The sequence below is a fragment of the Myotis myotis genome, unplaced genomic scaffold (assembly GCF_014108235.1).
Source record: "Myotis myotis isolate mMyoMyo1 unplaced genomic scaffold, mMyoMyo1.p scaffold_m19_p_7, whole genome shotgun sequence".
Taxonomy (NCBI): Eukaryota; Metazoa; Chordata; class Mammalia; order Chiroptera; family Vespertilionidae; genus Myotis; species Myotis myotis.
The window spans coordinates 64,487,883-64,513,550 of NW_023416379.1; the positions used below are offsets into that span (position 1 = coordinate 64,487,883).

Genomic DNA, 25,668 nt, shown 5'->3' on the forward strand with positions numbered 1-25,668 from the left:
ATATTTGTGGTGAAAAATTCCGTTTTTGTTTTTTTTAGAAAAGTAAGATTTTTTTCTCAAATAAAGCATTTTCAAATAGTCCACAGTTCACCTGTACTTGGGAGAGCCAGTGATGATTATAATATTTGCTAGCTTTCCCTATGCTGGGCCCAGTTCTGAGCACTGGAATTTAACATCCTCACAACACCTTTATGAAGTAGGATATATTATTATCCACTTTCAACTGATGAGAAAACTAAGATACAGGAAGTGATTTCCCAAAGTTACACTGCTATAAAGTGGTAGAAGTGAACTTGAACTCAGTGTTGTCAATAACATTCTTCAGTATATGCTCTGCTGCTTCTGTGGAGAGAGATAGGGAACCTCGTATATATCATGAAACCCTAGTTCATACAAGAATAAAAAAGAAAATTAACATGGGTGTTCATTTGACTTGTAACTGAGGCAAGTAAGTTACAAGTTTGCAAGTAGCATTGGGGGTGCAGATCTGGATGAGAATGATGAGAGCCTCCCCTTAGGGTTGGGGATGGAGACTGAAGACTCTATGGAGACCTAGGAGGTGAGCAAGAACAAGTCCAAAGTAATGGCCTCTACCTATTATGCTGGTGCCCTCAAGGAAACAGGTGTAAAGTGTGTGTCAAAGAGGGTCCTGGGCAGTCTGTCCAGGGGCCAGTTTGGCTGGAGTGTGCACCCTGACAGAAGTGTGGGTGCCTTTTATTTGCACAGAAATAGAATCTGAGTTAGAATATAGGAACGTCTTTTAATATGTTTTAAAAAACCAAATGGGACAGAATTATGAAAAATATGTAATTGTGATATATGATTATCTATCTATCATCTATCTATCTATCTATCTATCTATCTATCTATCTATCTATCTATCTATCTACCTATCTAATCTGTATCTTTTTTCCCTGTAGTGATTCAGTTTCTGGTTTTCTTTTTAAAAAATTTATCTTTATTGCTGAAAATATTACAGCTATCCCCTTTTTTCTCCCCACTGATTCCCTTCCCTAGGCCTTCACTACACTATTATCTGTGTCCATGCGTTATGCATATATGCATATAATTTCTTTGGTTAATCTCTTCTAACGCAACCAATCAACCACCCACGCCTTCCCTTGAGATTCGACAGTCTGTTCCATGCTTCCATGTCTCTGGATCTATTTTGTTCATCAGATTCCACATATGAGAGAGATGATGTGATAGTTGTCTTTCTCTGACTGGTTTATTTCGCTTAGCATAATGCTCTTTAATTCTCCTAAATTGACTCCTCTGTTGTACTTGTGACCAAAAGTACACAAAAGTGGCTTTATTGTAAATTTCTGCAAACACTTTTAAAGCCATTCTTATTACTATTTGGGTGGCAATTCTTTAGATATGTTCCATCTTGGGAACTAATCAGAACTGTGTTCTCTGAATCATGTTTGATTAGATGTTCAGAGTCTAGACATACTTTGAAATCAGATGAACTATCTCAAACGTGCAAGTTAAAAGAATAAATAAGAGCTTCCCTAAATAATTGAGATTTCTCTTCTCCCCCTCACCAATATTCTACAACTGATCAAACTTTCATCCTATACTATGCTTTCTAATTTATTAATTACTAAAGAGTAAAAAGGCTAGACTTGATTATTTTTTTGTTCGAATAAAACATAATTTTGGGAGAAAACGTTAATGAAGAAGAATAACATCAGTATGATCTTAGACTTGTATCACAATCTGCATATTCCTAGGTAGGTTTTAAGAATACACTTTGGGTTAAAACGCACCCTAACAATTTATCACTATAGCTTGAAAATAGGAGGGTAACGATACTCCCTAAGAAAAGCCATGCAGCAACACCTTTCTACCTGCAGCACTTACCACCATGCTCAAACCAAAGGCCTCATTTGCATTAAGGGACTAAATCCAAAGGTATTCAATACTGAAAGAAGATATACAATGGCAAACAAGCATAAGAAAAGGTGCTCAACAGTACTAATCATCAAGAAAATGAAAATAAAAACCACAATGAGCTATCACCTCACGCCTGTCAGAATGGGTATTATCAAAAAGATAAGAGATAACTAATGCTGGGCCAGGATGTGGAGGAAAGGGAAACCTTTTGCACTGTTGGTGGGAATATACATTGGCAAAGCCACTATGTTAAACAGTATGGAGGTTCCTCAATAAATTAAAAATAGAACTGCCATATGATCCTGCAATCCCACTTATGGATATATACCTGAAAGAAATGATGTCACAATCGCAAAGAGGTATCAGCACTCCCATCTTCATTGTAGCATTATTCACAAAAGCCAAGACATGAAACAACCTAAGCGTTCATCAATGAATGAATGCTTAAAGAAACTGTGGTATGTATACAATGCAATATTCAGCTATGAAAGGAAATTTATCTTGCCATCTGTGATAACATGGATGGACCTTAAGGGCATTACTCTAAATGAAACAAATCAGCCAGAGAAAAACAAATGTTGTATGATCTCATTTCTATGTGGAATCTAAAAAAACAGTAATTAAAAACAAAACAAAACCCAAACCAAATTCATAGAAACAGAGGGGGGTGGGAATGGTGAAAGTGGTCAAAGGGTACAAGCTTCCAGTTATAAAACAAACAATTCTGAGGCTCTGATGTACAGCATGGTACTTGTAGCCGACAATACTGTATTGTATACTTGAAAGTGGCTAAGAGAGTAGATATTAAAAGTTTTCACTACACACACAAATGTTAACTATGTGAGGTGATGACATGTTAATTAATTTTATTGTGGTAATCATTTTGCAACATCTACATATATAAAATCATCACATTATACATCTTAAATTTACACAATGTTTTATGTCAGTTTTATCTCAATAAGGCTGGCAAAAAAAAAAGACTGAGGTATGTGTGACATCTACATTTTTATCTTCTCAAATGCACTCTAGTTACTAAACTCTGATCAATTGTTCAGAAGTTTTAAAATCAAGACACTAATCAGCTTTGGGCTTTTTACTAACATGGGTTCCTTAGAACTATTTACCAACTCATGAGCAATGCCTGAGTTTATATTTCAGAGATTTAGAGAAGGCAACATTTTGGATTCTTGACCTGATTATAAGAGACACCTTTTTGTGGCATGCCTATGTTTGATTTCCGCGTACTATTTCTCAGGGGTCATGCAGTGGATCTAGTTTTTCATGTTTCTAAATATAACAATCAGATTTATATTTTGACTCAAAAATTCCTAGTTGTAGTTCTGTATGTAAACATGAAAGCCAGCTGTGCCTTAGATCTGGTGTGCAGATCATTTGTTGTTATTAAAGGGGTGTATGAGGCTAAAAGGCCACTTGTGACCCAAATGGAAATCTTGCAAATGGAACAGATCTCCAGTGTGCTCTTTGGTCTGTCTGTCTACTCTCTGTGTTGAGTTTCAAAAGAGTAACCTTAAAATTAGCAATATGCAACTGAGCACAGTTTGTATGAAACAAACTGGAATAGATTTGTTCCAGGCTCAAAAATGATTTCTCCCTGATGTAGACTGAGACTTGATGAGGTCTTGGTAACATCAGCAAAAACTAGCCATCTGAAGCATCGGTAAGAAGAGTAGCTGCCCTCTGCTCAGGTTATACTAGTTGACATCTTTCAGTTTCCACCTTCAAGGCAAGAATGATTTTCTTGTAGTAAATGCTTATTGCTGCACACACCAATCTCTGTCTAGTAGGGCACACAGCCATTGTATCCCATTCTCTCTTTCTCTCTCTTCCTTTGTAGCTCATCAGGTTTTAGAGTGGAAGTGAGTTCCAGTTTAGAGTTCATTCAGACAGTGCTGAGACTATCAAGTCTGATATTTTTGAACTAAGCAAGAAAGGTCAAAATGGAGGTACATGAACAAAACTTTCAATTGGGTGTGATTTGAGAATACAGTGCTATAGTTTAGTTGCAATAGAAAATTTAAGAGCTCAAAAATTCCAGAATAATTTAGAATAAAATACCTTGGCTCTTTTTCCATTTTAAAATAAATTAAGCAATTCTGTATGGTTGAGGATTGACAGCAAAATGTAGAATTTCTCACCAGGGAATTGTATTAGCAGCAAAACTCATAATGCATTCCATTTGTTGAAAAGACCATGAAGGAGCCCTAGCTGGTTTGGCTCAGTGGTTGAGCGATGACCTATGAACCAGGAGGACACGGTTTGATTTTTGGTTGGGGCATATGCCCAGGTTGCAGGCTCAGTACCCAGTAGGGGACATGCAGGAGGCAGCCCATCAGTGATTCTCTCCCATCATTGATGTTTCTATCTCTCTCTCTCTCTCTCCCTCTCCCTTCCTCTCTGAAATCAATAAAGATATATTAACCAAGAGGTCGCTGGTTTGATTCCAAGTCAGAGCATATGCCCAGGTTGTGAGCTCCATCCCCAGTGTGTGTGTGTGTGTGTGTGTGGGGGGGGGGGGCAGGGGGAGGAGGTTGTGTGTGTGCAGGAGGCAGCTGATCAATGATGTTTCTCTCTTATTCACGTTCCTATCTCTCTCTCCCTTCCTCTCTCTAAAAAATCAATAAAAACATTTAAAAAATGGAAAAGAGCATGAACCAGGTGCTATATTCTTATAGTTCTTGGCCAATTATACTTAGCTACAGCCAAATTGTGGTTATTTGGAAAGTGCTTTCTATATTGTAACTTTTATCAATGTAATAAGAGACCTCATGGACATTGATTCTTATAATGTGTTACCAGAGATAAACATCATTAAAACTGCTTCCAAGTATTTACTTGCATTAGTGATGTAGCTATAACACAAGATATTCCTCTGTAATAGAAATCCTGAACATTGACTAAAGGTTAACATGGTAGGCAAACGTTTCAGTGATCTTTGAAACTTTTATACTTCACAGTAACTCTCCCTTTTCTAGATAGAACTTTTTGTGTGCATTGCATAAATATTATCGACAGTTCTTACATTACATAAACTTTATGTACATTTTTGTTCATAGGTTTCACTTACCAGAATCAAGAGGCAACTCGAGGCCAATTTCGTGTGCTCAGGAATGGTGGAAAACACTGACAAAATCAAGCAACCAAAGACAAGGAGAAAGCTGTAAAACGACAACAAAAAAGAGAAATCTGATGAGAACCTTGCCTTATCATGACAGACTTAAAAGCACCAGATCCATGTGACTTGGCACATGTGATTGGTTAAATCATACACGCCCTGGAAGGGACCAGCCATTTTTAATAGCAAAATACAATATGATGTGCAAATGGGGGTCCTTTGTAACTTTATTGGTGAAGCGAAGGTTGCGTGTTGCATGCTGTATTTAAATGTCCACATCCTAGAATCTAGGGATTTCCCATAAACATCTTCCCAAGCAGGGGTTCTGAGAAAGGCCCAGACAGTGTGCACTTGAACTCCTATCCAGGAGCAAGTGCCGCAGCTGCTCTCTCTTCAGAGAAGCCGAATATGCCTCACATTCACTCTTCTGGTGACCCGTCAACTGTTCTAAATAGTTGTTACTAAGCCCCTGGCTCATTTTCAGAGTCTTATATTGCTCATGGACTCTAATTTGTTATTTTATTTTTTTTCAATCCTCACCTGAGGATATTTTTTTCTATTGATTTTTAGAGAGAGTGGAAGGGAGGGAAGAGGGGAGAGAGAGAGAGTGAGGGAGGAAGAAATACCAATGTGAGAGAGACACATCGATGAGTTGCTTCTGCCCCCCACCCCCGGGGCTGGGGATCAAACCTGCAACTGAGGTGTGTGTCCTTGACTGGGAATTGAACCCACAACCATTTGGTGTGCAGACCAATACTCTAACCATTGAGTCAAACCGGCCAGGGCTATTTCTTTATAATGATAATAATAATAATAATGATAATAATAATAATGTAAGGGAATAATTTCCTCTGATATCCACATGCTTTCTGTGTCCTTATAGTCAAACTACTACAGAAAGGAGCCCTCAGCTCTGTCTGTTCATGCACAATGATTGGGATCAGAAGCCAGGAGCAGACTTTTCTACAAGTCATCTACAGAGATTTTTATTCCTAGAAATATGCAACTTCTGAGGGCCAAAGGGGGAGACAATTTCCCAAGGAGCTGTCTAAGAAAAAAGGAAGACTCTGTTGTAAAGTTGAAGTTATTTATCCTGAAATGCAAGATTAAAAAAACAAACAAATCTAACAATACCTGAGCTACTTGCTCTAGGCCAGTGATGGCGAACCTTTTGAGCTCGGCGTGTCAGCCTTTTGAAAAACCCTAACTTAACTCTGGTGCCATGTCACATATAGAAATTTTTTGATATTTGCAACCATAATAAAGATTTATATTTTTGATATTTATTTTATGTATTTAAATGCCATTTAACAAAGAAAAATCAACCAAAAAAATGAGTTCATAGGTTCACCATCACTGCTTTAGGCCATATTTTTCACTTTCACGTATTTCTGGGAAGTTCATATAATAACATCCCTGAAAATATCAGTCTCCACGTTCTTTAGTATGGCAGTGGAGTGGGTTCCCATCTCCTCTGGCTCACCTTGGCAAGCCTTATAAGTCTGTCTACTGCACTTGACTGGGAGCACAAGTGATTGGTGAATTACGGTCTTGAAGACAAATCTGGACTCTAATGCCTATTGTTAAAAGTAAAGTTTTATTGGCACACAGACACACCCATTTGTTTCTGCATTGTCTAAGGCTACTGTCATGTTACAACTGCAAAACTGAGAAGTGTGACAGAGAAGTATGGTGCACAAGAGTAAAATATTTATTCTCTGGCCCTTCAGAGAAAAAGTTCCCTGACTCCTAACAAATTTCACGTATTCCTTATCTCTTTATATCTATCCCAACACCGAACTAGAGTGCAAGTTCAAACTGCTTATATTCTATGTGCTTAAAACAATTACCAACATCCATAGAGCCTTTTCTACAAGCTGGACATGGGTCTAAGCCCCTTTCACATGCATCACCCGCATTATCCTCACAAATGTATGGAATAGAAATATCATTACATTTACAGATATGGAAACTGAGAACGAAAATCATTTTGTAACTCATCCAAGGTTGTGTAGCAGAAAGAGTATGCATGGATGAGAATGGAAATAACACTATTGGCTCAGCGAGACTTTTGGGGATACGTCTCTGTCTCTTCACACTGAAAAGGGAAGTAGTTATCATTCCAAATAGAAGCCTATAAGGGAAAGGAGTTCACTAGTGAAAAACACCCAGCACACAATGTTAATAACTACACATCAGACTTTTCACTCATGCGTATAATGATTCAAGATACTTTAGATGATTAAATTGGTCCTGATGGACTGGAAATTACAAACCAGGAATCAAATTCCATTGCCCCTATATGACTCACAGACTCCTAATGAGAAGTTGAAAATCAGGGATCAGTAAGATAGTTTGGAGGATGATGTGGCATCAAATAAAGACAGTGACACATGTTTCTTGGCTGGTGAGTGCCTATTACCTACATATGCCCATGAGTTCAGTCTTCCCAGAAAACATTAGAAAAAGCAAGCACGGGGATTGCTTAATCACTAAGACATCACCTTCTTTCAAAAGCATCCCAATACTAGCTGCATTTGTACTTAAAGCAGATCTATGCAATGATTCTTTTTGCTAGTTCCTTCTTCATTAATCTTTTTGTTTAATATTTTTGCTTCATGTCATTACTTTGCCCATTTTTTTTCCTTGAGCTGATCTTACCCTTTCTAACAAGTAGTTTCTGCACTAGAATTCTGTTATTGCTATAGGGGCCCATCTGAGGACTGTAAGCCAAACACCTCCAATGCTCCAGCTGTCCAAAGGGCTATGGATGGTCAAATACATTCATTAATTTGTTAATTCCTTCCCTTTTTCCTTCCCTCAACCACTCAGCCACTTATCCAATCATCAAATATTAATTATGTATATAATACTATGCTCAACCTTGGGTATATAACAATAAATAGTGTTCTTTTTTCCCCTTTCAGAACTTAGGATCTGTTGAGGCACACAGAATACTAAACAGATGTAAACAGAAAAGTAAAATTCAGAGTAATTATTGCAGAGATAGGAAAAATACAAGAGGAGACAGAAATATACAGAAAGGAGAGGTTAGGCACAACTAACTATAGTCAATTTGTGGAGTCAAGTGCAAAGTGAATATGCAGGGACCTTTATTAAAAAATTATTAAAAATGTCAAGATGATGACAGCAGAACATGACACCAAGTATTGAGTCCTTCTTGGTGTTGGGTCCTTGGGACTACACAGGTGACAGGCCCATGAAGCCAGACTTGGGGTTAGGGAAGACCTCCTGAAAAAAGCACTGACCAAACTCAGTCCTGAAGGTCCAGCAGGAGTTTGCACAATGGTTGGAATGACTAGTCCATAAGACTGTGGGTTAAGGCCAGGTGCAACCACAGTGTCACTAAAATTCACTAGTTAATCAATAAATTACAATTAGTGAACACCTGCCAGCTAGCTTATTCTTTGGTGGCACATGGAAAGTGTAAGGTAGGGCATTCCTGCAACTTACTTTCTGTTTAGGGATCATTTCAGCTCAACTGAAAACATGCACTGAGAACCCATTGTAAAAGAGACTGTGCCACACACTACCGAGGTATAGGATGAATTAAAGCAGCCCCTACCCTGAAAATATAGTGCAGTGGGTGAGGTCAACATAATGGATCTTAATGAAGGATTGAGGCAGATAAGTCATAAGAAAAATGCTTAGAGGCTGAAGTGGGGAGGGTTCTATTCCACCAAATTGGGAATGGTGGAAGCACATCAAAAACATCTCCAAAAATGGGTGGTGCTTGAGATGGTCTTTGGAGGAAGGGTAGGGCTTTGACCAGAGAAGCTTCTGGGGAAACAAATTCCAGAAGGAGGGTACAATATGAGAAAGGTAACAAGCTAGAAAATAAAGGAGGTAAAATATTTGCTCTCTGTTTTATGGAACAAAAAGTTATCGAGTTAGACTGAAGCACTGGGTCAGACAGGTGGCTGAACTGGGAGTCTGGGGACATGATCAGGGGAAAAGCTTGTATGGCAGGGTCTGTCTTTAGTTCAGTGGCGCTGCCCTCTGGTAAAATCAAGTTGGCAGCAGTGTTTGTTAGGACGTATCTGAATAGTTGAGTAGCAGAGGCAAGGGTAGTGGTGATCTAGATTAGGTTGTAAAGTAACTGGTGGAAATGAGAATAGAATAGAGATACAGACGATAAATATAGGAGCTCCATGCCATTCCTAGTTATTGGATTGGGGAGTAAAGTTTGGGAAGGAGGTGTGGTGGTTGGAAAGTCTGAAGTTTTCATACCTCATTATTGGTGATGCTCCTAACAAGCCATGAGGAGAAAAGTCAGGAGGAAAAACTGATTTTGGGGAGAAGAGGATAAATCCAATTTAAGGCATCCACATAGATTGTGGATCTAAATCTTGGGCACAAAGTCTGGGTGGAGACATGAAAGTACTTCTTTCCTAGAGGAAGTTAGTGTGTGGAACATGTTATCCTCAGGAAAGTTGTAGATCAAGCATGTAAGGTGTAGCTAAATAAACAAAAAGAATATTTGGGGAACATTTCCTGATGTTGGAGAATGACATTATGGAGAACAAGGAACATGTTTTTGTATACCAGAGACAGACTCTCTGGCTGGGGAAGCACTGAATTGACACGGAATGACCCCGGGGAGTGACAGTGTTTAGACATCAGGCTCATTGGCAGTGAATGGTGCACTGCTGGGTTTTGAGTGTGACTGCTGACATCATTGCTTCTGAGGGTCCCATGCACATGCATGCATGCTGACCACTGACCAGTACCCCACTCTACTGGTTGGATAAAAGTGGGAGCAAGGGCAAGAGTCACTGGATGCAGTCTTAATCTAGGGTCCATGGGCCTCCAAGGGGTCTGTGGATAGGATTTTGGGGGGTTGTGAATATAGAAGGGAAAATTGCACTTTTATTTGTCACTAACCATGGCAACAAACCATGATGGTATTAGAAGTATTTATGACTTTCCCATTCATAGAAATCACAGATATTTTTATACCCCATTTTATAATTGTAGATAAAACCATAATTATTTCATCTTGAATATTGATTTTGCTCATCACTATGTCAGGATTATTGTAGTTATTAGCCTCAATGCCAGGGGTTGTTTTTTAATGTATTAATAAAGAAGCATGTGTGCTACTATATCAGAAACTTATTTAATATTTTAATAATAGCATTTCAACATCACTTTTTCTTTTGTGTTTTATGCATTTAAAAACATTGTTCTGAGGGATGGTTCATAGGCTTTATCAGACTGCTGAAGGGTCCATGGTACATACAACAATACAGATGTCTGTGGTGGGGGATCAGGAAGGAGGGGCCGAGAGCTGGAAAAAGGGTAATTTTGGTGTGGGTCACCAACTTACTCAGGTAAGTTTTAAGATAAGTTAGAAAAAATAGGGATATTTCTTCTTTTATACATTAATCCCAAGATATTGTAAGATCCATATTCCTTCAAAATTATTCTGTAACAGTCATTGGTCTTTATTTTGCCTGAAGCAATAATTTCTATTTTCTTTCTGAAGAAATTCTCTTAATGCAGATCTTTTGGCCAAAATTCTTCTTCAGAAAGCACTGATTATGGTAAGAGGAGAAGAATGGCATTTATGATAAAAAATATTATCAGTTCAATGGCCTATACGTGTACGCAATAAAACAACCACCACCACCTTTTCTTGTGGGTTAATTAAGAATCGATTTGTCAGATTTAATCGGATAAAAAAGCTTTACTTGGAAATATCATGGTGCTTGTGAGATAGATAATGTCCAGTTTCCAAAACTCGTGCTTTAAGCATGGGTTCATTTAGCAAGAATTAAAATGATATGAAAACAAAGCATTCAGAAAAGCTCAACTGATGTTTCATCAAATGAACCATGGCAAGTTACACAATGTCATGCACACAAACACAACCCCCAGCCACTCACAAGCAATTATGAATAACACAGTGAAGAAAGAAGTGGAGCTGGTGTTTAGAGCAGACATCTCAATGAATTTAGCTCAGGGAAGCAGGCAACTTTACAGAATGGGCTTTGTGGACTGAAACAACCACATGTTTCCACCTAGAAGGCGCTCTTGGATGGACTTTCAGCTTTCCACGGCACAATGTCCATGTAAGTAAACCATTAAAAGAGCTTTGGGAGGGGAGCGATCTTAAAAGTCTTAAAGGGAATGGAATCTTGGGATTAAGATAAAAAATGTTATTAAGAAGTAGTTATAGATTTTTTAAAGTAAATCATTTTACAGAAATAACTTCCAGAGGAAATTCGACCCTGCCTCTGACTTTGATACATTTTTAAGTATTGCTTTGATAAAGTGCATACTTCAGCACATTTGATGGAAGTGCTCACAAGTGCATCTTGAATTATAATGCCTGAAATACACATGCTAGCATTACTGACTGTAGATGACCCACTGGCTGGCATGACATCTTCTGGAGATCATGCTGCCTAAAGAAATTAAAGCCTTACCATCAGATGAATGACTGAAACTTATTTTTTTTTTTATTTCCAGTGTCTCAAGTTTACCTTTCTGTATAAACTTGGCACTTCACAAAATGTCCTTCTGCATATTTTTCCATACCAGAAAGGCATTTTGCACATACAATCTATCCACAGCATGCACAGCTTCCATTGTATAACAATAAAAGTTAAATATAACATTTTTGGTGACTGTGCAGATGATTTGGAATATTTGCTTATAAACACAGCACAGCCTGGCTGGTGTGCTCAGTGGTTGAGCATTGACCTATGAACCAGGAGGTCATGGTTCGATTCCTGGTCAGGACACATGCCCAAGTTGTGAGCTCCATCCCCAGTAAGGGCCGTGCAAGAGGCAACAAATCGATGTTTCTCTCTTAATGATGTTTCTATTTCTCTCTTCTTTTCTCTGGAGTCAATAAAAACATTTAAAAAATAAAAAAATAAAAACACAGTACAATTCTGTTTTCCAAATGCAATAAATCCTAAATATTACCAAAGACCCTTATTAATAAATACTGTCTCTGTGAAGTTGTAACATCAACTAACAGTTCTAAAAAATGAAATGTATTTTACATGTGTGTGATGTGAAGAAGAAATGGGAAGGAGTGGTTTCTGCTCACATCGCGTGTTTCTGTAAAGGACTATGGCTGATGTAAATGAGATAGAACAAGGCAAGGGGATGCACAGCAGTTCACGACCCTCCCCTAAGAGCAGTCCCTGGACTCTACACACAGACACAGAACACACTCAGCCTGATTTGCACTCAAGAACAGATAATCCCTGTGGCTAGAATAATTTCTGACTGAGCTCCTCTCCACAACAGGGATTAACTTTAAGCCATCACTAATAGACCATTGTGCAGATGGTTCTCCTTGAACCCTTCCAGCATCCAGAACCCTCCCAGGACTTAAGCCAGCACAATGCTGTTATAGATGGCTCGATTATTGGAATTATCTTTTCCCCTCTGAGTCAGGTCTCCTCATCTAGGGCCATGACTCATTGGTCCTCATTCAGGCCCTGCTACCGAGGATATGTTCTCCCCTCCTCCGTATGTTAGTTTTTCAGATATTTGGTTTTATCATGACTTCCCCGTCAGTCTTCAGATGAAATCTACCAAGCCCAGTTCTTTGTCTACTTTGCATATGGAACATTGTCCAGATTTGTCATTCTTCTTGTCACTGTTATGTAGATATACCCACTGTGTTCCTGCATCCTTCAAAGTTTGACTCAGTCTGAGCAAAAGGTTTAGCATTGAGTCATGAACATGAAAGACCTGCACTGTCGATTCTTGCCAGGGAATCCAAATTCAAACTTTCCACTGTCTAGCTGCTAGCAAAAGTTTGGTTTCAAAGAGAACTGTCTTGAAGATATTCATTTGCTTATTTTCCTACCACACCACAGGGTCTGGAGCAAACCTGTCCATTGATAACCTGAGGACTTAGACCTCATTCCCTTGATCACTCATGGGATACTTTGACCAAACTTTGAGTTTTTGCTATTTTCTTGAGGAATAAAAAGCATTCATCAACCACTATATTTTAAGTTTCTCCATACTTCACATTGTATTTATTTAATGAGGTAGCATGTTGCTGGGTCTATATTTATGCTATAAGGCATCAAGTACTGATGGATAAAACTGAAGAACTATTATTAATAAACTTAATAAATCTTGAAAAATGTAACAGGTGCCAAAGGACCAAAGAGAGGAAAATATTCTGAGTGTCAAAAAAAGAGTAAAGTAGGGGACTCTAGACTTTGTATATTGATAAGCTCAACTACAACTTTTGGGAATATTCCAGATAGAATATTAAGCAAATGATTTATAGTAAATTCAAAAGAACAACCATGATTTCTAGAAAAAAATAAAAGTTAACCACCATAAAGAAACACAAAACTATGCTTGTGTTCTGCTTCGATAGGCTTACCACCTTGTTATAAGAGGGGAATAGAATAGATAAAATGTCTTGATTTCAGCAAAGCACTGAAAAGTGTTTTATAATATTCTTGAGGAAAAAAGAAGGAATTCAGGCAGGATAATATGACTGTTGGGAAAAGTCTCCAGAAATGAGCCACCGTTATTTTGTAAGAAATCTCTGAAGATAAGTGTCTTGAAGCAATTGAAATTCCATGATCCATCAAACCAAAACATCATCTGTTATTTCAGGAAAAAAATGACAGAGTGTTGCTTTACGGAGACAGTAATTTAAAAAAAATGTTTTTATTGGTTTTAGAGAGAGGAAGAGAGAGAGAGAGAGAGAGAGAGAGAGAGAGAGAGAGAGAGAGAGAGAAAGAGGTATCGATGAGCAAGAAACATTAACTATTGATCATCTGCCTCCTGCACCCCGCCTTCTGGGGAATGAGCCCACACCTAGCGAATCAAACTGGCGACCTTTTGGTGCATGGGTTGATGCTCAACCACTGAGCAACACCAGCTGGGCTCCTAGGAAGCTTAGAGGTGAATTTGCGATTCACGTTAATAATGGTGCAGATCCTTCTGGCATACGTGTTTATGGATTACCTTCATCCCTGACTTCTTTATATCATCCTATCATTACTTTGCCTTCACTATATTATTTCAGTTACAAATATTTACAGACACTGGGAACTTAGGCATGGTTTGTGCCTAACAGGGCTTTCAGTTTGGCGGGAAGACAGACCTTTGCTTATTTTTATCCATGTGTATTTTGTTAGCAGGCTAAAGTTCTTTCTGGATGACACAGGGTATTTGGGATATACTTGACTAAATATGAAAATGATAAAGATGTGGTTTTGGTTATCACTACTCTTTACTTGGAATAGGAGTATTAATGCAGCTTAAAGGTGCATTTTTAAAAAAGAAGCAAGTGATACTATTGACTCAAAATGACTTAACGTAAACTAAATCTAATAGATTTCTCTCATTTGGATTTCTGAAAAGTTTTTTTTTTTTTTTACATTCGTTATTTTTTTTTAACTTTGTATTATGTTGATTTTGATTCATTTATACCTAACATGAGCTACCAACTCTCTGCTCCAAGAATCTTTAAATGTCTTACTTTTGTCTTCAGAGATTTCTTATAGATCCCGTGGCTAATCTGTGGAGACTTCACCAGGTACAATGCCTCCCAAGAGTCATATCATCCTGCTTGAATTTCTTCCCAGTGTCTTCAAGGATATTATAAAACACTTTCCAGCGCTTTGCTGAAATTAAGACATTTTATCTACTCTATTCCTCTGATATAGCAAACTGGCAAACCTACTCAAATAGGAAATAAGCATAGTTTAATGTTTGTTGCTCTTGTGAATTTGTGCTGTTTTCTAGGAATCATAGTCATTCTTTTGAATTGATTAGAAATCATTTGCTTATTATTCTATCTGGAATATTTCTAGTTGTTATTGAGCTTATTAATATACAATGTCCAGAGTCCCTTTCATTACTCTTTGACACTCAGAATAGTTTTTTCTCTCTGGTCATTTGGCACCAATCGCATTTTTCAGGGTTTATTAAAAGTTCTTCAATTTCACCCACAAATCATTTGATGCCTTATAACAGTGGTGGGCAAACCGCGGCTCGTGAGCCACACGCGGCTCTTTGGCCCCTTGAGTGTGGCTCTTCCACAAAATGCCACGTGTGGGCGCGCACGTACAGTGCGATCGAAACTTCGTGGCCCAGGCGCAGAAGTCGGTTTTCGGCTTGGGCGAGTCTATTTTGAAGAAGTGGCGTTAGAAGAAGTGAGGGTACGTTCGTTGAGGTTGACCCCTCAGATTGAGGACGTTTTTAGCAAAGGCCAGCTTTGGAGTACCCTAATTAAGTCAATAACAATGTACCTACCTATATAGTTTAAGTTTAAAAAATTTGGCTCTCAGAAGAAATTTCAGTCGTTGTACTGTTGACATTTGGCTCTGTTGACCAATGAGTTTGCCGACCACTGCCTTATAACATAATAAATTTGGACCCAGTGACACTAACTCGTTAAAAATGGCCAATAATTTGCCCATTATATAATTTCATGTTCTCTGAATCACCTTAAAAAATTCCTTTTAGTTTGAAAATCATACTTTTTGATGAAAAAACCACAACAAAAAACAACCAACAATACACAAGAGGTTAGAATTTGAATAGTTCTGCCTTCTCTGTGTAATTGTAACAACACTGGTCCCCAACAGTAGGACTATACATGCCTTCCATTGTCTCTATGGTTAAAAAATGCATAGTAAATATCTGAGTTCTTTGGAAAATTTCTGGGTAGGATGTCTGAAAAGACAAGGTTGGTTTCTTTCAATGCTCTTTCTTTCTAGGTCTCTTAATAGGTTTCTGTCTTTTGTTCTTACTCTTATTAAAATTGTTTTCCTGAAGCAAAATCATAGATACAGAGAACATTTTGATGGTTTCGGGATGGGTAAAAAGGGGAATGAATTAAAATGTACAAATCCCTAATTACAAAAACAGTCACAAGGATGTAACATACAGCATAGAAAATATACTAGTAGTCTATAATATTGTAATAGCTATGTCTGGTGTCGGATGGGTATTGGACTCATTGGGGTGATCACTTCCTAAGTTATGTAATGTCTAATCACTATATTGTCACCTGAAACTAGCAGAATGTTGTATGTCCACTGGGACTAGAAAACACATAAATAAAAAATAAATTGTTTTCTTGACGTCTATGTTTTCTGTCTGCTTCCATCTGTGTTTTTTAAAAAAGGATCCTACCTCCTTGGGAAGTGGTCTTGAGATGGGGAAGTTCAGACTTTTCAGTTGTTGCCCCATCTTCAGGTACTGATCACAAGTCTGAGTTCTGTGGAGACACTCACTTGGTCTAAAATCAATTGAATGAATCATGGCCTATCAAAATTAAATTTAAAAAAATCTTTTTTTGATAGCAGTCAAAAAGCATGTTTTTCATCCTGGTAGATGATGAAAGCATGTTTTACATCTTGGTAGACTGTGCAGGCAGTCATCGGCTGAATGGAGTGGCTGGGAATGAAGGGTTTTGCTGAATAGAACAAGGCAACTTGAACATTATTTCTTAAAGGGTCTTAGGTCTGCAATTTAGAAACCCATCAGTCAGGTTCTTGCCTTAGTAAGCTGTTTCTGTGTCCTTTCCAGAAAACATAACTGAGATTGAAAACTGGTGTATACTGTTTAACAACAATGCCTTTAAAATAAAAAACAAAAATGGTCTTTCCTACTGTCATATATTCAATGCATGCAATAGGAGAACATTCTATTTTTGATATATACTTTATATTCTTGTTACCCTGTTATATTTTCCTCTGAGAAAACAGCACCATCTGGAATTCTTATATGTTTTGGGCTCCTCTGCTAGAATGTTAGCTCCTTGAGGGCAGAAACTTATCTCCCTATTTGCCACTTTATTACAAATACCTAGAATCAGGCCTGATACAAGTACTAAAAAAATTCATTTATTTATGCAACTTGTAGTACCCAGGGCCTGCTATGCACAACATAGTGTTTCATATGCTGTAGCTATAGAAGTGAATAAAATAGACTAAAATTTCTGCCCTGACAGAATTTACATTCTAGTAGAAGACTGGGTCGTACTAGTAGACAATGTAGATAATAAAATGTATGCAGTGTTAGAGAGTGATAACTGCTAAGGCGGGGGGTAGGGGGGCGATGGGGGCTCCACATATAGCAAAGAAGGAGAATAGAATGCAGACTTTGAGGATTTTCAGGTTTGGACAGAGTGCCAGGGGAGGCCTTACTAAAAAGGTGCCATTTATTGAATGGCAGAAGTGAAATTTCATGCTCCATTGCTCCATCGAGCCAAAGCAATAGTGCGTTAGAAATTCAGCCTGCATAGGCCTCCCAGCCCTGCTCCCTGAGGAACAGCTTTCATCATGCCAATTCCTTGTTTTAAAACGTATGGTTCCTCTCTCCTGCCGTCATTTCCAAACCTCTTTGGTTTCTAAGATCCCACCAGAACACTAATTCCTCCATTTTTCCAGGGAGGCCCTTTGGGCGGGCCTATCTCCTTTCTATTTTCTGCACAATGTCATGCTGTAATATAATAATGTGATATAATAACGGAACATCACCCTTCTGTGTGCTGCTTGTCCTGCCTGCAGCCACAGTCAGCGAGTCACACGTCCGTGGTCTGTCTCCAGGCTCCAGCTTTCTGTCCCACTTGGCCTCACAAACCCCATTGCCTCTCCCCTACAGCTGTTTTAACAATGAAACGAGAGCATCAAACTCAAAAAATGTGTGTTCTAATGTAACCATTAAATACACAAACATACAAATGAATTTTAAAATGCTCACTGAACATCACATGGGCACCCAATTGCTAACTAATTCCAACAAGTTTTGAGTCACATGGATAATATTTATGACCAAGAATTAAAGTGACTTATCATCTAAGATCTCTCCTTATCAAGCACAATATTTGAAAATGTAAAACATGCAACAGTGCTCAGCAAAGTCTGAGAGGCTGGAATAATTCAACCGTGTGCCTCAGCAAACCCTTGGGAATGACAAAGTCCTAGTTGGGTTTGAACCTGTGCGATGGTGTTCTCAAGGTGGACCTGCACAGTGTCTTCCTGACACACAGCAGCTTTGGTGAGCTGAACCTCAGGGCGCTGTCCCTCCTTAGCCTAGTTCCTGGGAAATGACATGAGGCTGCCCTAAAGTAGGACAACTGTGAAGCTGCTGGACAGCAGTCAGTTTGTGGGCATGAGTCAATTGACCAGGCAAAGACTCACCACCATTCAAATGACCATGAATGACCATGAATGACTGCTGACCCAGGCTGTCTGCTCCACCTGACTGAGAAAAAGGCCACATTAGAAGAATGTGCTAATTATAGCCATGAATGAAATAAATGTTACCCATAAAGGGCGAGGAAGAGACAATATTTGTAAAATCTATGTGAATGTTCCTTTTAAAGTCATCTTTTCAAGAGATAATTTTGGTGCCGACACCATGGAAAGTAATCCAGCCTAATAGTTTTGATACTATGAACCCATGTGGATTAAATTTTCCATGCTTTGTTTCAAAGGGTCTGTTTATGCAAGAAAGTGAGTTATGACAAAGGTTGAAAACATATGTTGAAAGATGTTTGACAGTAGTTGTCTGGCCTAAATTGTTTTGCCACAAAAAAGGTTGTAAATTTATTAGACAAATATTGACTTAATCATTGCCATTTGTTATGAATATATGATAATAACCATTACATTATCTGAAACTGAAAAATAGAAATTCTGAAGTACATTTATTTAAATATTATTATTGGGAAAAAAAGTAAAAGGGGCTAAAAATAGGCTTCAAGTTATTCTTCCCTGCAAACAAAAAGCTATTTTTAAAGTACTATATTTGATAATAAAAATTCTATTATGAATTTGGTTCCTTTCAACTGATTAAACTCATATGACCTAATTGCTTTAAAAATAGGCTTTCCCTGAAAGGTTTTTTGAGAGCATTCACACTTCATGGGAAATCTCTGTGCAGCTCTTTGTTGCACATATACACAAGAGAACCCATCGTGCAATGAGAGTTTTAAAGGTCTCACAGAATAAAAACTTGTAACCAAATGAAACCAGATTATGCTGTGAGGGCTATGGCTGTGGAGTGGGAATTGCTACTGGTGTTCTCTACTCTACTTGGCTTACAGAAATAAAGTAGAAAAGTAAGTAAAACAGCAGAAAACAAAATCTTCCTGACTAGTTAAAGGACTTTTGGCAGTAGACTTTATGATGTGGTACAACATCAGGAAAAAATAAACTCAGCAGACAGATGTCTCCAGAGAGTAATAACCATAAACCCTGAAACTACTACACATGTAAGTACCTGCCCAGGGGATATGGAAGATACATGTTTCTCTCAGGACTGGCCCACAATGGCACTTGTTGCTCTTGCTGACCCGAGTTGAAAGGAAGCTCAAAGCCAGCATTACACTGTAGATTCACTGAACTATTTTATGGACCAGCCAAGTTGGCAAGCCGTAGACAGACACTAGACAGTCAGCTTAAAAAACTGTACACACACTTGCAGGACTGGGTAAGTAAGTAAAAGAGTCTGCTCTTGCTGCTGCTATATAGATAGACATAAATTTGTGTGTATGTGTGTGTGTGTGTTCAAAACATTGAAGGTGGTGATTTCATGTAGATATAAACATAGCTGAAACAAAAGTGGGGGGGGGAGACAAAATGTAGCTGTGTTTAACATGATATTATACCCTTCAGTGAAGATTTTAGAGATGTTTACTTAGATTTTGTTGTATTGTTTCAGGTGCAGAGTTAAAACTAAACCATGTTAAGTGGTGAAGGATGATGTAAAAGTGATAATTGTATGGATGTTTGGCCCTAAATCCTCAGTTTTCATGGGTACTGATTCTTCTCTCTTAAAATGGAAGCATATCTTAGTTTTCTCATCAGTAAGCTGGCAGAGATGCACTAAATGAACCCTAACATCCCTGTCAGTTAGCAATTCAGAGGTTTCTGGATATTGTGATATTTTGCTTCTGTTCAGAGAGCAGTGGCAGGAAGGCCATGCTATTGAAGGGTCAGAAACAGCTTCTGATTCCTGGGTTCTTCAATGCATGAGGCTGGCAGGGATCCAGAAGTATCACCTGCACAATAAAAACCCCCAAAACTGCCCAGCCAGCGTGGTTCAATGGTTGAGTGTTGACCTGTGAACCAGGAGGTCACAGTTCGATTCCCGGTCAGGGCACATGCCTGCGTTGCAGGCTTGATCCTCAGTGTGGGGTGAGCAGGAAGCAGCTGACCATTGATGTTTCTCTCTCTCCCGCTCTCCCTCTCCCTCTCCTTTCCTCTCTGAAACCAATACAAATATAAACAAACAAACAAACAAACAAACAAACAAACAAAACCCCAAACCAAAACATTATTTTCTACTTCTTGCCATAAGACATTCTAGGCTGTCTTTGCTCACTAATTATTGCCATCTGCAGGAAAGGAAGGGAAAGGAGAAAGATTTACAGCAGGGACTGTCAAACTTTTCTGTAAAAGACTAGATAGCACATATTTTGAGCCATACAGTCTCTCCTGCAGCTACTTACCACTGCAGTTGTAGCAGTAGCCTTAAGTCAATATGTAAACAAAGGGGTGTGGCTGTGTTCTAATAAAACTTTATTTACAAAAACAGGTGGTGAACCAGATTTGGTACACCAGCTATAGATTGCTAACCCTATATTTATTGTTGAGGGGGCTACAAAGTGATATCCACTCTCAACTGGCAAGACAATGTAATTCTCCTGATCTGTAGCTCATCCCCAAGAAAGGTTTTCAGTGTATCTCCTCCTACTCAAGCCCTTGTGATAAAGCCCATCATGAGTGTACTTTTACGCCAGAATTTGTTTCAAATTTAAAGGTTCTCATTCAAAGTAATTTTAAAATGTGAGAAAAAATTTGTCTATAAAACTGAACGCTTTTTGTCTCTTTAAATATAAAAATAACCAAAGGACAAATAGATGCAGGCGAACTGATGTCACACATTTAAAAGATTTTTTGGCAGAACTAAATTTAATACTACTTTTTGATTGACAGGACAAAGAGAAAACCAAATTCCTTTCTTTATTATTCCCGTGTTGTCATTTGATTTAGATAAAATAAGCACCAGCTGATCAGAAGAGTATTTAATCTTTGTCTTCTCTGTTTAATGTCGCAAATTAAGGTGGAAAACATTAATTGAGAGAAGAGCATTAGTAAATCAATGAGATACTATTTCTGCAATGGGTGTCAGGCAACTTTTTCATCATTATAAAATTTTAAGTGTTTGAAAAGTTTTCCAGAGCATCTCTCTTTGCCATGACGATTTGGGAAACATAAATTAATTTTATGTTCTCAAATATCAAAATGATTTTCCATAATAATTCAGTGTTGCGAAGGATTTCTATAAAACCCGTACCCTCCAATAAAAAGGCAAATGCTAGAATGTGCCTATGTACATACATACTTTTAAAATGCATCTGAGAATAACTCTTTAACATTAAATGCTTGGAAAAAATCCATAGCATCTCTAAAATGTACTGTAGACCCCAGGGTTTTAACATTTTTCTTTCCATAGAGTAAAATTGAAAACTTTTAGACATGGATTTTCTTTTTACTAATGAAAAAATTTATAATTCTATCAATATGATATAACTGTGATAACCAAGAACCTAAAGCCAGTATATTATTACCTAAGGGCCACATGCTGTTGAAAGTGGGTCATTTTTTTTTTCTCGTTTGGGGCATTGGTGAGTAAATGAATGGATATTGTTTTCTTCTGTTTGCCAAGATATTTTCTTTTTAGTTTCATTTAAGTGAGCCTGGAAGGTCTGGTGGAACCCGTGTTGGATTAGGCATTAGAAGGCCTGGATTTTAATTTCGCTTCACTACTTCCTACCTTGGAACCTGTGAGGGTTAATTTTATGTGACCACTCGATTGGCCGTGGGGTGCCCAGGTTACACATTATATCTGAGTGTGTCTGTGAGGTGTTGCCAGATGAGATTAGCCTTTGAATTGGTGCACTCAGCAAGGTAGATTGCCCTTCCCAATGTGGGTGGGCATTGTCCAATCTCTTGAGGACCTAAGTAGAACAAGAAGTATAGAAAGGAGGAACTCACCCCCCTTTTCCTGCCTCACTGCATAAACTAGCACAGCTCCTCTCATCTTCTCCTGCCTCTGGTCTGAGATTTATCCCATCAGCTCCCCTGGTTCTCATGCCTTAGGACTGAATTACATCACCAGCTTTCCTGGGTCTCCAGTTTGCTGATGGCAGATTGTAAAACTTTTCAGCCTCCATAATCACAGGGGCTGATTCCTTTTAATAAATATATATATATATATATATTCTCCTGTTTGTTCTGTTTCTCTGGAGAACCTTGACTAATACAGAATGCTTGGCCAAATCTCTTATCTTCTCTGAGCTTTGGTTTCCTCATTTGCAAAATGAGAAGTTTAATACGTGTCACAGGTGGGTAAGATTTGATTATGCATGTGATGAAATAAAAGTATTATACAAACACATGGTACTCTTGTGAGAGGATTATAAAATCCTTGAGAACAGGCCTTTGCCCTACTTCTTTGACTTTAATTTAAGAAAAGTTCATTAAACACCTACTAGGCCCCAGTATTACCCACCAGGGCTTCATACAATGAAGCAGCTCAATAATTATTCACTAACGTGTATTATTTAAATGCCATGTTTATTTTTTATTTTTTTTATTTTTTTTATTTTATTATTATTTTTTTAATATATTTTTTATTGATTAAGATATTACATATGTGTCCTTGTCCCCACGTTACCCTCTACCCCCCCCCCCCCCGCTCATGCCCTCTCCCCCCCGTTGTCCATGTCCATTGATTAGGCCTATATGCTTGCATATAAGTCCTTTGGTTGATCTTTCCCCCACCCTCCCCTACCTTCCCTCCAGTCCTGACAGTCCAATCAATGCCTCTCCATCTCTGGATCAGTCCTTGTTCATCAGCTTATGTTGTTCATTATATTCCACAAATGAGTGAGATCATGTGGTATTTATCCGCTCTCCAGTTCCATCCATGCTGTGGCAAATGGTAAGAGTTCCTTTTTCTTCTTCCTCTTCTTAAAGAATACATTTCAGCATTTCATATAATGCTGGTTTGGTGGTGATGAACTCCTTTAGCTTTTTCTTATCCGTAAAGCTCTTTATCTGACCTTCTATTCTGAATGATAGCTTTGCTGGATAAAGTAATCTTGGTTGCAGGTTCTTGCTATTCATCACTTTGAATATTTCTTGCCACTCTCTTCTGGCCTGCATGGTTTCTGTTGAGAAATCAGCTGACAGTCGTATGGGTACTCCCTTGTAGGTAACTGACTGTCTTTCTCTTGCTGCTTTTAAGATTCTCTCTTTATCTTTTGCTCTTGGCATTTTAATTATGATGTGTCTTGGTGTGGTCCTCTTTGGATTCCTTTTGTTTGGGGTTCTCTGCGCTTCCTGGACTTGTAAGTCCATTTCTTTCACCAGGTAGGGGAAGTTTTCTGTCATTATTTCTTCAAAAAGGTTTTCAATATCTTGCCCTCTCTCTCCTTCTGGTACCCCTATAATTCTGATGTTGGTACGCTTGAAGTTGTCCCAGAGGTTCCTTACACTATCTTCATATTTTTGGAATCTCTTTTCTTTTTTCTTTTTCGGTTGGGTATTTTTTGTTTCTTTGTATTTCAAATCTTTGACTTGATTCTTGGGATCCTCTTGTCTGCTGCTGGATCTCTGTAAATTATTCTTTATTTCAGTCAGTGTATGCTTAATTTCTAGTTGGTCCTTTTTCATGTCCTCCATGGTCTCACTATACTTATTGAGGGATTCATTAAATTTATCGGCGGTTTCCATAAAATTCTTGAAAAACCTTATAAACGTGGCCTTAAACTCTATATCCAGTCGTTTGCTTTCCTCCATTTCTGCCATTTGTGACCTGTTTCTTTGTCTCCGCATTTTGGCAGCTTCCCTGTGTTGATAGAGTGGCCCTGCGCGCCAGGTGTCCTGTAGGGCCCAGTAGCTCAGCCTCCCCAGTCACCTGGGGTGGACACTCTTGGTGCACTCTTGGTGCCTTGGTTGTTGTAGAATCACTGGGAGGAATTGACCTCCAGGCCAATTGGCTGTGAGAATCAGCTGTGTCTAAAGTGGGAGAACTTCTGTGCTGAAGACACCCTTCTGGGGCAAGACTTGCTTCAGTGGGGCTTTGGTGCTCACTGAGTCTGCTCCCTGAGTGTGTCCCTTATGGATCTGAGGAGTTGCAGTCTGGTACCCTCTGACCACTGGGTACAGTGGCTCCTGGATCTAAGGAGGTGCTAATTCAGCCTCTGCCTGAGGCCACACAGCAGGAGCCACGAAGAGGCTCAGCTGTGAAGCAATGCAAGCCGCTGCGGGGCCTTGGGCCTTGGGCCTTCTCTTGGAAGTTCCGGGTCTGCCTGGCTGGGCTGCAGTTAGGTACATTCACATGCAAAAGCCTCTGCCGCAGCCTGGGTGGGGCGGGGTCTCAGGGAATCAAAGGGCGGATCAGGGAGCTATGGCTGATTCTCCGCCCGGAGTCGCAGCCCGGAGTCGCGCGTCTCAGTGACCCGCTAATTGCTGCAAGCACCTCTGAGGGAAAGCCGCCTTCAAGTTCGCCCGCTGTCGGACAGACCAGCTTCTCCCCGTATGAGACCTGGGTCCCCAGAGACTTCCCGGAACCGGAGTTCAGAGCAGTCGGGAGTTTGTGATTCAAAAGGACAGCCGCGTCCTCAGGCGCCACCCCCTTTCCTCGCACGCGCGAGCCGCCGTACCTCTGCACTTCACCTCTGCAGCGCCTCTGGCTCTCAGCGTGCTTTTCTTTCCTTCTAGTTGTAGAATTTACACTCAGCCAGCCTTTCTGTTGATCTGGATGATGTTTGCTCAGTCCTTTGCGGTAATTTTCAATTGTTGTGGGAGCGGCAATTTCCCGGTGTTTACCTATGCCGCCATCTTAGTTTCTCTGAAATGCCATGTTTAATATTCAACTATTCACTAATAAATAGAAACAGCTGGTTCTTTTAAGACGTTGCCTGTTTCTACATTAGATTTCTGAAAAGAAGAATTCGAAAAACAGCTCTCTGGCATGGCAGCTTACGTTTGGATTGATAGTGGTTTGCAGAGGTAGAGGCTGTGACAAATGCTGTTAGGGTTAGAGAATTTCTTTACCAGTAGCTAGGAAGGCAGTGCAACCTTTGACAACATGCAAAAGCCGTAACATACAATTGTTCCTATTTCTATCAACAGATACCTGTCACAATACTCATTGGGTCATATTACACACCTCCTATAAAATCTAATTCTCTTCACCTGGGTAATTAGATTTGGTATTACTGAAACTCCACATGGGAAAAACCCACTGCAATTTATATTTTCAGGTCATTGTGCCAATATTGTATACATATACATATGTAATACACACCTGGGGGTAATCAAACTATTAAACAATCACATCAGGTTTACATACTTAATCCATGGAAGCTAGTACTATAGTTATTTTGATCTGTAATCATAGTGGGGAGCAGTGAAGAATGAAATATAGGGGACAAATAAACACAAGCATGCTGGAGTTTGGGGGAATATTGCTTTTTAAAAATAATTACTGCCCTAGGCCAGTGGTCGGCAAACTGTGGCTCCAGTGCCACATGCGGCTCTTTGGCCCCTTGAGTGTGGCTCTTCCTAAGCCTTAGGAGTACC

General features: G+C 39.0%; 1 protein-coding gene across 2 annotated transcripts in view; it reads right to left on the reverse strand.

Moving 5' to 3' along the window:
• KCNQ5 (potassium voltage-gated channel subfamily Q member 5) overlaps positions 1-25,668 on the reverse strand; it is a 518,442-nt gene that overhangs the window by 180,022 nt on the left and 312,752 nt on the right. For both annotated transcript variants that reach the window (XM_036316808.1, XM_036316807.1), the window contains exon 2: positions 4,988-5,078. In XM_036316808.1, the coding sequence (XP_036172701.1) occupies positions 4,988-5,078 (91 nt within the window). The remainder of the gene's footprint in view (positions 1-4,987; positions 5,079-25,668) is intronic.